The 14,052-nt window shown below is 39.1% G+C and overlaps 1 protein-coding gene across 1 annotated transcript in view; it reads left to right on the forward strand.

Moving 5' to 3' along the window:
- Positions 1 to 13,644: 13,644 nt before the first annotated feature.
- The window catches only part of CFAP47 (cilia and flagella associated protein 47), a gene marked incomplete at its 3' end in the record, with an annotated part of 64,411 nt that continues 64,003 nt past the window's right edge, over positions 13,645 to 14,052 (forward strand). Inside the window, exon 1 of the mRNA XM_039729334.1 lies at positions 13,645 to 13,761. Within this exon, the coding sequence (XP_039585268.1) occupies positions 13,645 to 13,761 (117 nt within the window). The remainder of the gene's footprint in view (positions 13,762 to 14,052) is intronic.

Here is a 14,052-nt window from a genome sequence, read left to right on the forward strand (position 1 = left end):
CACAGAAGTTTTGGCTTAACCCACTCTCTTTTCTGGGAAGTGTTCACTGTGTTCCATATTGTCCTTTTCCTGGAAACTCCTTAACATAACTGCTGTCCTTAATCCTTCTGTGATTGTATCACATTCCAAACTGCTCTTGGGCTTTGATCCTGTTTTCTGCTTGCTTCCTAAACAAGCAATGCCCAAACTGCTGATCTAATAAGCTCTTTGGATACCCTTTGCTTGGTTGTCATTAATATCCATGCCTTCAGAAATATGTTTTGCATTACCTAATTGTCCGTGGAAAACATTCTTTGCCTTTTGATTAGAACCCCACTGTCTGCTTTTCTTTAGCAGGCATCAAGATAATAGTCCCTAAAGGCATGAACAGTGTTTTTTTGGTCACAAACACATTCCCCTTTTAGAGTTCCTGAAAATTCCCTTCATGTGGAACAGTATGCAGGAATATAAGTGTGTATTTTAGCCTAGTGCTATTAATATCTGTGTATTTACAGCAATGTAACTGATACATGTTTAAAATTTATTTGATTCTGTTCAGGATAATTGGAATCAAATGGCTGTATGGGAATCTTATTTTTTCTTTCTTTATTGTGGGGATCCCAGGTAACTCAGCTAATTTTAGACACATTTAGGTGAGATTAATCACCCTATTAGTAGCAAATGCGGATGTTAAATGAACGTATGAGCAGAAGAATATTTCACATTGGCAATCCTGACACCAGGACTCCTAAAAGCAATGAGTTTTCAGATTGCCTCCTGAAAATGTCAGTATTGAATAGGCATTTGCATGTGGGTGACTCTGAAGATCAAAAACAGAATAATATTTTATGAGTATTCAAAATGTTCAAGGGGAAGAGAAGGTAACAGGAGGCTTGCTAGATAACATCAGTTCTTGGCAAAATCCTGGAAAAATTACAAAGATTCCATTGGTAAAAAGTTAAAAGAGAAGGGCATATAATTAAGCTTGGTAAATGTATGAAAAATAGGATTTGTCAAATATATTTGCTGTCTTTCTTACAATTATAGTTGATAGAAGTAAGTACATAATGGACTTCTGTAAAGCATTTGATTTATTATAAATGACATGTTGATAAGAAAATTAGGACTATGCAATATCAATAACGTACCTCTTAAATAGATTAAGAACTGGTTCAAAGGACTGAAAGAGTGCTTGTCAGTGGGGAGTTATTACTGATTATGACATTTTTAGGAAGGTTCTGTAGTAATTACTGCAAACCAGCTTCATTTTCATCAGCTTTGTGTTCTTCATAATTTTCAGTCAATTGGCAGAAATAAGTGAAAAATAAAATCAGTGGTGTCAGCCCTTGTGAATGGTCCAAAGTGGTGAAGGATGTGAAAAACAAATCACCCAGAGTGTTCTGGATTACAAGGGAGAAAGTTGAGCTCCATTAAGCACATTTGACTTTACCATGAACTGCTGGGAGGACACAGGGCAAGGAATAAGATCTTACTGAGAAGGACAGAGGCTGTCTCCTGGGAAAACAGTGAGAGGTATAGTAGAGAGGTAGTGTGGTCTCCCTGTTTAAAGTACTGTAATAAAGGGTTTATGATGCATAAACCCCAGAACTGTAAGCAGGGAATATGGACATGATTTCACCTCTCAACATAAAATTCCTCAGGTATACAGCTGTGATAGCAACACTTCAAAAAATATGACTGAAAGAACAGAGGGGGACAGAGAAGAATGGCAAGAATCACTCCAAGGTTAAGGAAAATGTTTTAATGCAGCAGATATTTTTGTTACATAGTTAATGCATCAAGGCCCCTAAAAAACACTCCTTCAATACTGTAGTTCTGTCAGGTTTTTGGTACCCTCAAAAGAGTCCCCTTTTAAGGGTACCAAATCTATATAAACTCTTTAAACAAGATTTTATAATGGTGCTGTCAAATGAGATCTATACAGATACACACACACACACATACACACACGTATATATATTTACATATTTATATGTATTATATGTTTTTGACCTATATAGGATGAAGGCCAGATATTTTGCTTTGATACTCTCACATTTTTCAGGGACATATTAACCACTGTGACACCTCTGTGTTTGCCTGGAGACAATAAGGGATTGTCTTACCTTAGAGCAACACAAAGGACATGAAGAGCATGTCCAGAAGCCCTTGTGCATTAAACCACAGAGTTGAGCAGTGAATAAAGACACACAACACCTGGCAGAGTTTTATAGCTTGATTGTTAACATGTGGACAGTGTTAAATAAATGCTGTTCATCAGAAATTGCCCAATGCAACCTGAGATGCTGAAAAAGCTGGAAATTTTAAACTTATCAAATAGAAGGCAGCTTTATAAGAGATTATAAACACTCTTAAGTGAAAAATATAAGAAATAATAAAGGCTTCTCAGTAGAACCAGGCAAAACAAAAATCTGGGCTTGGTTATTTAAGCCTAAAATATTCAAAATACATATTGACACATTTTTTTATTTTGCTGCTATTTAAAAGCAAGGCTGATCAACAAGAAGAAGAAGAAAAGGTTGTGGTTTCCACTGCTAATATTATAAAATCAGTGGATTTTATAAAACTAAGGATATCTCTTGGAAACCAGGATAGAAATTGTCTTTAGAAGTTACTGGCCTCTACAAAAGTACCATGTAAAGTTTAATAGCCTGTGCTATAAGGGAAATCAGACTACAGGATCTAATACTGGCCCAAAGGCAACAATCTATGAATGAACTGTAGTAAAAGTATTACATGGGAAATTGGATTTGAAAGCACCATTCAACTATCTTATAAATCAGACCAATGGCTGTGATCCTTTCAAGAAAATCAGGGACAGAATATTCTTTTAATTTCCTACTACTAAGTCTTAAGTATTCAAGCTTGAGTTGCCATGAAACCTGTTTCTGTCTCACATATATAGTGCCATATATCATGGTGATGGAAAGCTCAACTCAGTGCTGCAGGATGGGATTGTTAGAGCTGGAAGAAACCCTACTAAGACCAAAGAAGTTGAGTAGAACAGAAAAAGAGAACATCTATTGTTTATTAAATGATACTTGCAATAAAGACAAACAATAGAGAGTTAATATTCTTAGTTCTCTGACCCTTGAGATGAAAACTGAATTACTCTAAAGATGCACAGTAGTTTTTCTTGCAATACTTTGAAACTAACCAGTATTTACTTAAAGGATGAAAGATATTTCCAAAACTGAAAGTAAAAAGGATTACTTTGCAAACTGCAGTGATATTGACTTACTAATTAATTTAAAGTGGTGATTTCATGATTACTGGTTGCCATTAAATTGCTTCTTGCAGGATCATGCAGTGTGTTTGTTTGAAACAGCTACAACAATTTTCCACATAATTGCAGGATCTAAGTGGAATGCAGTTGAAACAAAGTGCAGGAGACACATTACAAGAGCTGTATCTTCCAGATACAACAGAACAATTTGTTTTGTGATTCCTAATTGCAAGCAAGTCAGTGGAATGAAATGTGCTTTCAGAAGCTACATTGCTGACATCTTGCTGACATCATCTCAACCAGCACAGAAACTGCCTCTATGTATTCATGCCCTTTGAAAGTTCCAGTAGTTGATGCTGAACAAATGAAAAATCGCTACAAATACAATAAAAGCACAAAGTATGGGAGACACAGGCTGAGTCATGGAGGGGAAAGAGAAGAAAAGGTTTCAAATAAATGGGAAATGAAGGAATAAAAAAAATGTTTCTCTGGGAAGGCTGGGACATGAAATAAGTCACCAAATCAAAAAGAAAAGTGATAAAATAATGACAATCAGTAAGAGTGATAATAGGTGAACACAGAACAGCAAACCAGATAAATGCTAAATCTTACAACAAGAAAAAATCTAAAAGAAGAAACAAGATAAAGAGTAACTTAGCCAGAAAGAAAGTCAACTTGAAAAAGGTAAATTTAAAAAGTGACTCAGAGAGATATAAAAGGAGAGAGTTGGTCAAAGAGAGATAAGAGGGTCCTAGCTAAGAGAGGGCCATGACTAACAAAGACAATTTTCAAATGGTCATGTTGAGAATGAAATAATCAGTTTTGTTAGGTAACAAAGATAAAGAGTAAGGACAAACAGAAGGAAGAATAATTGTTCTCTGAGCTTTCATATTTGTGAAAGCTCAGTGTGTGCTGCAGTTCCTGATTCCTGTGTAGGTAATGACAGGATGGCCTGGAAAAGTAGAGAGACTTTTAAATTTGTTTCATGTAAGTCCATGCCTTTCTGAAATTGTTTTTCTCATTTGTAGAAGAGTAAGTTGAGATATCTGAGGGTTCTTTGTTTGACTTTTGTTTGTAACATTCCCTTTCTAGGTAGTTACAAAAGAGCCTTTTGAAGTATGGGTTGTGTTTATTCCTTCAGTTTTAAAATATAAACTCATGTTTTTTAAGAAATAATGTCAATTACAGGACTCCCTCTTAGAATCTAGATGGGAAAGATGTTGCCCTGTGTTTTTTTGACTCACTGAAAAACCTTTAGTGTTACTAAATGACCATGATGGGTTAGTCAGATCTACTGATCTAACAGGATACAGCTGACATGAAAGAACTGCTGTCTTCAGAAGCTTGCTGTGAAACAATGTGCTTGATCTCCCCTCCTAAAAGTGACTCAGAGGGAGCAAAGGCACAGAACAGCTATAGAAAATTGCCCTTATGCAGAGACTAAATACTGTGTACAGCCCCTGCATATTTTCAACATAGAAGAAAAACTATAGTTCTAGATTGTATTCCTCAGTCCCTCTTAGCTGAATGTGGCAGCATTTCTGAAATTTTACCCTTTTTATATTATTTGCATGAGTTGGGGTCCCTTTAAAATCTGTTTAGGATCTGCAAGCAGAGGCTCAGCATAATACAAGATCAGTATCTGACTGTCTATCCTGTGCCTTTTTGAACCCCTTTCCTTTCTCCTGCTGCCTCTCAGGTGCCCCTGGAGCAGGCAGAGCCCTGGACCAGGATGCTCCACTGCCTCCAGCACAAACAAGCTTCGCTGTAAAGGGTTTGTTCACAAACAGCTATGAATTGTCAATGGCTAGCAAGGTTTAGTCCAGACTACACCACCATCCTTAATTTCTTTCACTGTTAAAAAAACATACATGGTAATCTGGAAAAACTCATTCACTAATTAGTTTGTTCTAGTAATGTGTGAAATGTTTTCTAGTTGTTTCACAATCTTAAGGCTTCTTTCAGATACTTCAAGAACTATGTGCCAAAACTTCCAGCAAACTTCATTAATATGCTCACTTGAAACCAGCCTGAACAGTGCTTCATTTGTGATCTTCATAGTTTGAGAGTGGGAAAAAAAGTCATGTATACAGATACTCTTGTTACTTTTTTTTACATTCACCTTTATATTCATTTATCTTTCCTCTATCCATAGAGATCTTCATAGTTTGAGAGTGGGAAAAAAAGTCATGTATACAGATACTCTTGTTACTTTTTTTTTACATTCACATTTATATTCATTTATCTTTCATCTATCCATAGCATTTAAATGCTTCAGAAACAACAAAGATCTTAAATTTCTATCCTTTAATATTTTTAGATTTTTTTTCTGTTCTTCATGTCTGGAATAGGTGTTTGTAAATTTTATTGACATGTTAATATACTATTTTTATGCCTCTTTAAATGGTGACTGAATATAACTAAGATGAGGCTAATCAGAGATTTCTCTAATGGCAGCAATGTATTTCAAATGCCAGAACAACAGTGTGCTATTCAAAGTGTAAATAAAACTTCTCCTGGTGTCCTTGATTACTTCTGCAGATGTGAGAGAATCTTTATTTTCAGCCATAGATGTTGGATTTGGAGACATAGTGAGTTCATCCATAGATGATGGGTGCAGATCTATGACAGTACAGAGAATAAAAAGAAAGATAATTAGCAACTGGAACAAATGAAAGAATGCAAGTACAGGAGAACTGAAGATCTTTATACCAAGATATCTGAAAGATAAGTTTCAGTACAACTCCAGCTGCTGGAATTGAAAAAGCAATTAGATCTTGGTAAATCACAAGGCTTTTATATTGCTGAAAGTCTGATTAGATGATCATAGGAACTTTTTCATCTTAAATATTATAAAAAGTCACTGACGACAATGAAACCCCAACTTGGCCACTGCCCGAAAATGCTTCACAATTCCTGGAAAGATGTAGCAAGAGATGTTTTAAATACTGTGGTTAGCTGGACCCCTGAAGCTATAAAGGAGGATGGAGGAGTGCTGCCCTCATGATGTTACCCAAATAATCATGTCCTTGGCTAGAAACTTGAAAAACTTTGTAAGCTGGCTTATAGCCCTGTGGGTAAGAACTTGTGGGGAAATATTCCAGTGGTTGATGAAAGCCAAATTTGAATTAAATTATGCAACTGTGAAATATAAGCAGCTATATAAGAAATATAAGGAATTTAAAATCAGCATTAAAATGTTGTTACACTTCCTCAACAAATAATGGCATTAGGCAGATGAATTTATTTTCAGAATTTGGTCAAAAATATAAAAATACTGAGATAATAAAATTCTGCTGCACTACATCTGACCACTCTTTTGGCAACAGAGGAAAGAAGAGCACTGCCATAAATACAGTAGCTTGCCTTGTGTGCAGCTCAGTGCACAGCTGCTCTCTGAACTGGGGGCCTGCAAGGGAAGCCAAGTGAGAACTAAGTCATGCAGACAGATCCCCAGTGCATCACCATCCCTGCTGGTGATGGGCTCAGCTGCGAGTCTCTTTCTCCACCAAACTGGCACATGGGGTCAGCCTGCCCATGTGCCTTAAAGATTTTCCTCTTGAAGAAGATCCAGTCTTCCTGGACTCCTCTACCCCTCAGGACTTTGTCCCCAGGCACTCCACCAGGCTCCCTAAGAGGGCAATGTCTATCCCTATGGGTATCAAGGCACAGCTTTGCTGACCCCCTTCCTTCCCCATGAATGAATATGATTTTCTGATGGCCCAAGGCTGTCTCTGACCATCACATCACCCGCCTGTCCCTCCCTGTCCACAAACAACAGATCCAGTGGGTCGCTTTCCTTTGCTGGCTCCCTCACCAGCTGTCTGGCAGTTACCCTCCAGACTGTCCAGGTACCTCCTAGACTGTTTTTCTCTGCTGTACTCTATTTCCAGCAGACATCTGGTAATTCAAAGGCCCCCAAGAGAACATGGGCTAGTAATTGTAATTTCAGGAATGTGGATTCCTCTTCAGTTAATAGAAAGTAATAAGTACTGAAGAAATGAGATTCAGCTCTCAATAGTTTCCCAAACTAATAGCTCTTTGAGAATAGCTTTGCTAATACTGGTGACCCCTATTCCCACTGGATAATTGCTTTTATTATGCATTTCTATTTTCTGTTCTTGTCTTACGGCACTGATGGATGTAATTTAGTTGTATACTATATAGGTACATAACAAAATTGCCAAAAGAAAGTTCATTGCCAAGCTAAAAAAATGACATCAGCTCTTGAGTCTCAGTAAGGGTCTTACCTTCAAGCCTGCCTTTTTTTCCCCAAGTACATTAAATATTTTCACTAGGGCTAGAAATATTAGGAAGGGCAAAAAGCCCATCATAGGTAGCCTAAATTCAGATGTGCCTCACGCTACCATAATGAACAGACATGCTGTATCTGTAGCTGATAAATTAGGCCACAGGATGGCAGGTGAAATGTAGATAAGGTGAGAGTACTGTATGATGAAAGGAGGAAATGAAGACCTGTGCTATGTTGATATGACCAGACAGAAAGAAAAATGTGTGTCAGTGAGGAGAAATCAATTTAATGTCTGCATTATACAAAACATCAATACAGACAGGACATTAATTTGCATTAGGAGACATATCTATAGGTAGATTTACAGGTGGACTGCGTAATTTGAAAATATCAGGGGACTAGAAAAGGGAAAACAGAATGGAGAAATTCTCAAGTGAAAAAAATATACTAACACAGGACTTAGTTAAGCAAGAAATATTAGGAAGGAGATATATTAAATGGTGAATGAAATAGTGAAGGTCAATTGAATACCCATATTTATTCCTAGTGTGGGACAAAATATTAAAATAGTAATCTGAAAAAATTAGTGCAAATTTCATAAGAGAAAGCACATGTTGACACAATGCATCATTAACCCACTGAGTAGCATAGATTCCCCAGAGTGTGTATGTTCTATACTCTGCAAGATATGTTCTATCCTAATTACCATTTAATGCAATTCTGAAACTTCTCTATTGATCTTCAAGGCCACCATTGGATAAGGGCCCAGCTAAATTAGGTAATATCCTTTCATCTGGAACTTATGAAGACAGATGAGCTCTCCCAGTAATGCAAGAAGCTCTGATGACATTAATCAGGACCAGAGATAGTGTTTGAGGCAAAGTGGATTGATACAGAGCAGCCAGCTACAAGAAGGCTGGAGAGGAACTTTTCACAAGCAGTGGTGGCTTTAAACTGAAAGAGGATAGTGGAGAGGGTGTACTGAACTACAGCCTGAGAGCATTTAGAGTAAATGGACACATCTCTCTGGTAATGGTTTCCAACTGTAATTGAAATCAAGGAGGTAAAAATGTCAAGCAGCTCAGAAGGATCAGTACCTAAAAAACTGAAAACCAGGGAGTGATCCAATACTCTAGATGGTCAGAATGCAAATTTAATTTATCTTGATAAGTACTTGGATTCTAAGGAAGTCAGATAAAATTCATATAAACTGGATAAGATGTATGTAAAATAAAACTACATATAATTCTATCACACGATAATGAGGCAGTAAATTTTGACAAACAAAAAAAAAAGAGTAATAATAAACGAACATGCTTTTCAATAATTTTATAATTTCTGCCTAGGAAAAAGATTCTTGAAATTGTGTAAGTACCTAGATACCCAGAGACCCACACAAAGTCAATATGATATATGTAACTCTATTTCAAATACCTATGTAAGGGGAGGAGAATTATCATCTCACTCCTAACCATAGTGGAAGCTTGGACTAAACATTGATTTTCAATCAGTGAAGTGTGGTAAGATGAATCTCACCATTAGTAACTATAGAAAGTCACATCTTAGTTGTGTATAGCTGAAATTTAATATTGATTCATTGATGCCAATAGCTGTCGACATCTTGATACCTGGAAAATCTACTGTTCTAGTTCAGCATGGTAAATACTGAGATTTTATGGGAGTATTTGAAAACCACAGAGAGCTGTTAAAGAGGCACTGATGTATATGTGAGATTTTCAGAACCATCCTTTACCTGAATTTCCTGTTATCTACATTTATGCAGTTTCTCCACAGCTGTGTTCTGTTTTGATCAGAGATGATCTGCCCAGAACAAAAATATCTTTATCATGTTTCTCAGTGCCGTTCAAGGGTTTTTCTTTCAACCCTGCAATTTTTGTATTTGTCTAATACATGAAATCTGTGAGTGGATATGGATGCTTTTAGAGTTGCTAAATTTTTCATGAACAAGGATGTTTCCACAAATTGTGACTAAAAATGATGCCAGATGCAGACAGCATTTCCAGTGTTGCAGACTGCAGGAAACAAAGGGCGCATTTGTACTTTGGTGCTGAAATCTTTGGATTAACTGCTGTGAGCTCATAAGATGAAAACGTTCAGCTCAGCACTGAGTGCTGGGAGCAGCCCTGATCCCCAGATCAGTATTGTCATGTTCCAGCTGTACTGTGGCTGACCTCCTGTTTAGCTAACCCAACTGATTGTGCTGATAAAACCACTCTGATTCTGCTCCATGACAAATGTAATAACTCAGTGTGTGGCTTGGGGGGCCCTAAGATATATTGTCAAATAATGGTGACTGTATTTATGATCCAGGTTTTTTAACTCAGTGTGTGGCTTGGGGGGCCCTAAGATATATTGTCAAATATATATTGTCAAATATGATGACTGTTTGTATTTATGATCCAGGTTTTTCCTTCACCAATTCCTACAGAGTCACTCTACAAAGGGAAGCCATCTGTGATTGCCTTGTCTAACTAAGAACTTCTGTGTCGCTCACTTTTTTAACAATTTTGGTCACATTCCTTTCAGCCCAGTCTGAGATGGAGGCACACCTCAGAGATTGGCAATTCTTACATGTTTTGTGAAGACTGATGGTTTCATTCAGCAAAAAAAGACCCAATAAAATCTTAAATTAGTTCTGCCTCTCACAAAATGCTTTGCTGAATGAAGAGACCTTTAGAGAGAATTAGAGCTCTAATCTGTCATTTTGAACATCCTCGTTTTCCATTAAACAGAGCAATTTGCAAGATTAAATGCAAAGGAATATCTTATTAGTCCTCATTATTTTTCCTTTATCTGTTTCGGATTCCTAAAATTTGATATAAAAGTATACACCCTTTGTTTGTTCAACCAGTAAGTGGTTGTATTTTTTCTTGTATATTCTAAAAATATTTATTCCTCCCAAAGTAGAATAAATAGGTCAGCATTCACAGTTCAAATCACAATTCCTCTGGATTCAGATTTCAGCAAGGAAGGGCAGTATGAGTGGCAGTTTCTTTAAACTAATTTAATTATTTCACATATCACTGTCATTTCTTGTTGCTGAATGACTGTCAAATTAACCACCCTTATGGTCAATTTAACTGGCCGCTTTTTATCCTTTGGAATACTTTCTGAAGGAATTTCTCTGTGCTTTTAGAGATTCCTAGATAAGTGAGAACTACTTCTGATTTAATAGAAGACTCAGATGCTCTCCAGGCATCTTCGACCTGTGTTTAGGACATGGACAGGCAGGACCAGAGTCTCAGACCTTGCTTTTACTGACACATATTTTGTAATAAAGCTTTCCCCTGTGCAGCTGGAGAAAGCAAACTGGAGATGGCTCTCTAATTCTGCATCTTGTTTTACAGTGGCCATGGCCCCAGGATTGATCTGAACAAGCTAGGAGATATTTAATGTTAAATATATTGGCCTTTTTTATTAAGTGGAAAAAACCTAATGACAACATTCCAGTTTTCTGCTGGAAAGCTGGGAGGATAGTCAGAGCAGTGGATAGTCAAGGGACTTTCAGATCTGAAAGTCTGGCTTAGAGAAGTTGGAAGTGATTCTGATATGAGGTGTGGTGGGGCTTTTTATAAGACAGTACTCTTCTCTCTGATGACTATAACACAATAGTGAGAAGTTTGCAGTGAAGCTTTTTTGTTCATCATCTGATACTGCTAAGGTGAATCCAATGTGAATTGTACAGATTACTGCACAATTTCTGTACTGTAAAATTTCTGATTACTGTAAAGTTTCAATAGAACTAAAATCACTCTTAATGTGCTCAGATGATAAAGAGAATGACAATACATAATCTATACCCTAGCATTAGGTAGAAAGGATTCTGTCATTCTTTATCATCAAAAGATTCAACACATCAGAAGATTCAACAAAGTACACCTGTTCCTTTACAATAGTCTTACCTTTGGGGATGATTATTAGTTGACCAAGAAAAAAACTCTCATGAATGCAGACTAAGCTGATAAAAGGAAGGAGAAGAGTCCATTATCTAACGGTGTTTCATAATGAGCTATTGTAGTGGTGGCAAAAATAAGCGTTTGGATATAATAGTCTGCAGAAGAGGAAGAGAGCCTAACCAAGCTATTTCAGAGAGTTAAGGATTCTCTTGGTGCTGAACTTGACTCCTCTATACTCAAGTTAAATCTCAGTTTAAATTTGTTTTTTAAAGATTTAGTTAAATTGGTAAAAATTTTGTATGGACATATGTCAAATCAAGGGAAAATAGATCAGTGTTCTTTGATACTAATCCTTTTGTGGAGTGGTAACTTTGTCAGTGAGGGCTGGAGCAAGCAGCAGAGACAGAAATCTTTAAAAATCAATTCTGCCTTAAAACAATTAGCATCAAAGGACCAGAGAAACTGTGTAGAAGTGTTCTCCACTCTGAAAAAGAAGAGAGAATTTAATTCTTTGATAAGGTAATCTTCTCTTTTAATTTTTTTACTTTTTTTTTTTTTGGTGTGTTTTTCCATTAAGCACAACCATGTTACCATAAAATGCATTCAAGTAATCTTCCCAAAGAACTCCCTCCTGATGCTTTTACTCTTAGTGCTTGCAATGCCATGTTCTAGCACATTCTTGAGTGATCTACAGATGGGTAGCTATAATTTGAATCTTTTAAGAGGGACTACTCTTAGTGCTTGCAATGCCATGTTCTAGCACATGATCTACAGATGGGTAGCTATAATTTCAATCTTTTAAGAGGGACAAAAAGACCTGTTAGCATCTCTCCCCAGCAACAGAAACAAAGGCTTTTCACTCTCCTTTTTCCCTCTAGGTTTCTTGACCTATTAAAAATAAGGATTTTTTTAAAATTTTTTTAATGTAGTTCTTATCTGTGCAATCCATGTTTGCAGCTCCTCATATCTGCCTTTTAAAACATAAATAATTTCAGCCCTTATGCACTTTCAAGAGATGAATCAATCCAAGGCAAAGCATTTTGAGTTAATCAGAACTGATGTCTGAGGTTCTGTGTACCTGCTGTGAGCGCTGTTCTCCCTCCTTTATTCTCCTACTTTGAAGGCAAGAACAAGGTGGCTGACCTGGTTTAGGGCAAATTTTGGGAGTGGCCTGTAACACACCAAGTCTGAGTGCTGAAATCTTGTCAACCTCATTTTACCACTTAAATTAGAGCACAGGAAGGATCAGAGCAGGAACACATCCACCACCCCTCAGCAGAAGTGTGCCATGAATTATTAGTGTGGTCGCTGGCAGCTCCCGGCAGCACTCAGCAGTGTTAGTGCCCGCTTTAGCTCCGTGTCTGTGATTCACATGGAGGCACAGAAGAGTGATCAGGCTGTTTTTATTTCAGTGCACTCCATCTTTACCGTAAGAAACCCAGGGCACCCATGTGTGTGTATCACCTGTCACTGTCCCAGGCTGCTGTTGGGGTGGCAGGGAACACCTGGGGTGGCAGAGGGGACGAGCTGGACAGCCCCGAGCCCCAAGGTGGGCATTGGCTCAGGTGTCTCCTCAGTGGTAAATCCCATCCTGAGTGTGGCTAGCACAGGGAAGGAGGGGATCCTCCCCTCTGCTTGGCCCTGGTGACACGCCTGCAGCGTCCAGGTCTGGGCTCCTCAGCACAAGAAAGACAAGGAGCTCCTGGAGAGGGCCCAGCGGAGGCCGCAGAGGTGAGGAGGGGTCTGGAGCATCTCTTCTGAGGAGAGACTGCGGGTGCTGGGCCTGGTTAGTGTGGACAGGAGAAGACTTAGAGGAGATCTCATTTATGCACATAAATATCTCAAAGCGGGTGCCAAGAGGATGGTCACAGACCCTTCAGTGGCACACAGTGGCAGAACGAGGAGCAACAGCCATGACTAAAAAAAACCACAAGTTCCACCTCGACATGAAGAAAAGCTTTTCGTTGAAGGTGCCAAGAGGGTGCTCACAGACTCTTCAGTGGCACACAGCGACAGAACGAGGAGCAGCAGCCACCACTAAAAAACCAGAAGTTCCACCTCAACATTAGGAAAAGCCGAGCCGAGCCGAGCCGAGCCGAGCCGAGCCGGGCCGGGCCGGGCCGAGCCGAGCCGAGCCGAGCTCACCCGAGCCCGCCCGCGCCTCCCGCTCCCATTGGTGGGTTTTAGCCCGGCCGCGGCCCTTCCCGCGTCCGTTGCTACGCGGCCGTTGCTGAGCGGCCGCTGAGGCCATGGCGGAGCGATGGCGGGACGTGTGCGGGGTGCGCATCGCCCCGGCCGAGCTGCGCTTCAGCGACGCGATGCCGACTTGCTCCTACCGCGCCGCGCTCACCGTGCAGAACCTGAGAAGACTTAGAGGAGATCTCATTTATGCACATAAATATCTCAAAGTGGGTGCCAAGAGGATGGTCACAGACTCTCCAGTGGCACACAGCAACAGAACGAGGAGCAACAGCCACAACTAAAAAACCAGAAGTTCCACCTCAACACGAGGAAGAACTTTATGTTGAAGGTGCCAGTGCACTGGAACAGGCTGCCCAGGGAGGTCAAGAAGTCTCCGTGTCTGGAGACAGAGATTCCACCTGAACACGTTCCAGTGCCCCCTGTTCCGGGCCGGGCCGGGCCGGGCCGAGACGAGC

Source organism: Passer montanus, unplaced genomic scaffold (assembly GCF_014805655.1).
Source record: "Passer montanus isolate IOZ18808 unplaced genomic scaffold, ASM1480565v1 scaffold69, whole genome shotgun sequence".
NCBI classification, from domain to species: Eukaryota; Metazoa; Chordata; class Aves; order Passeriformes; family Passeridae; genus Passer; species Passer montanus.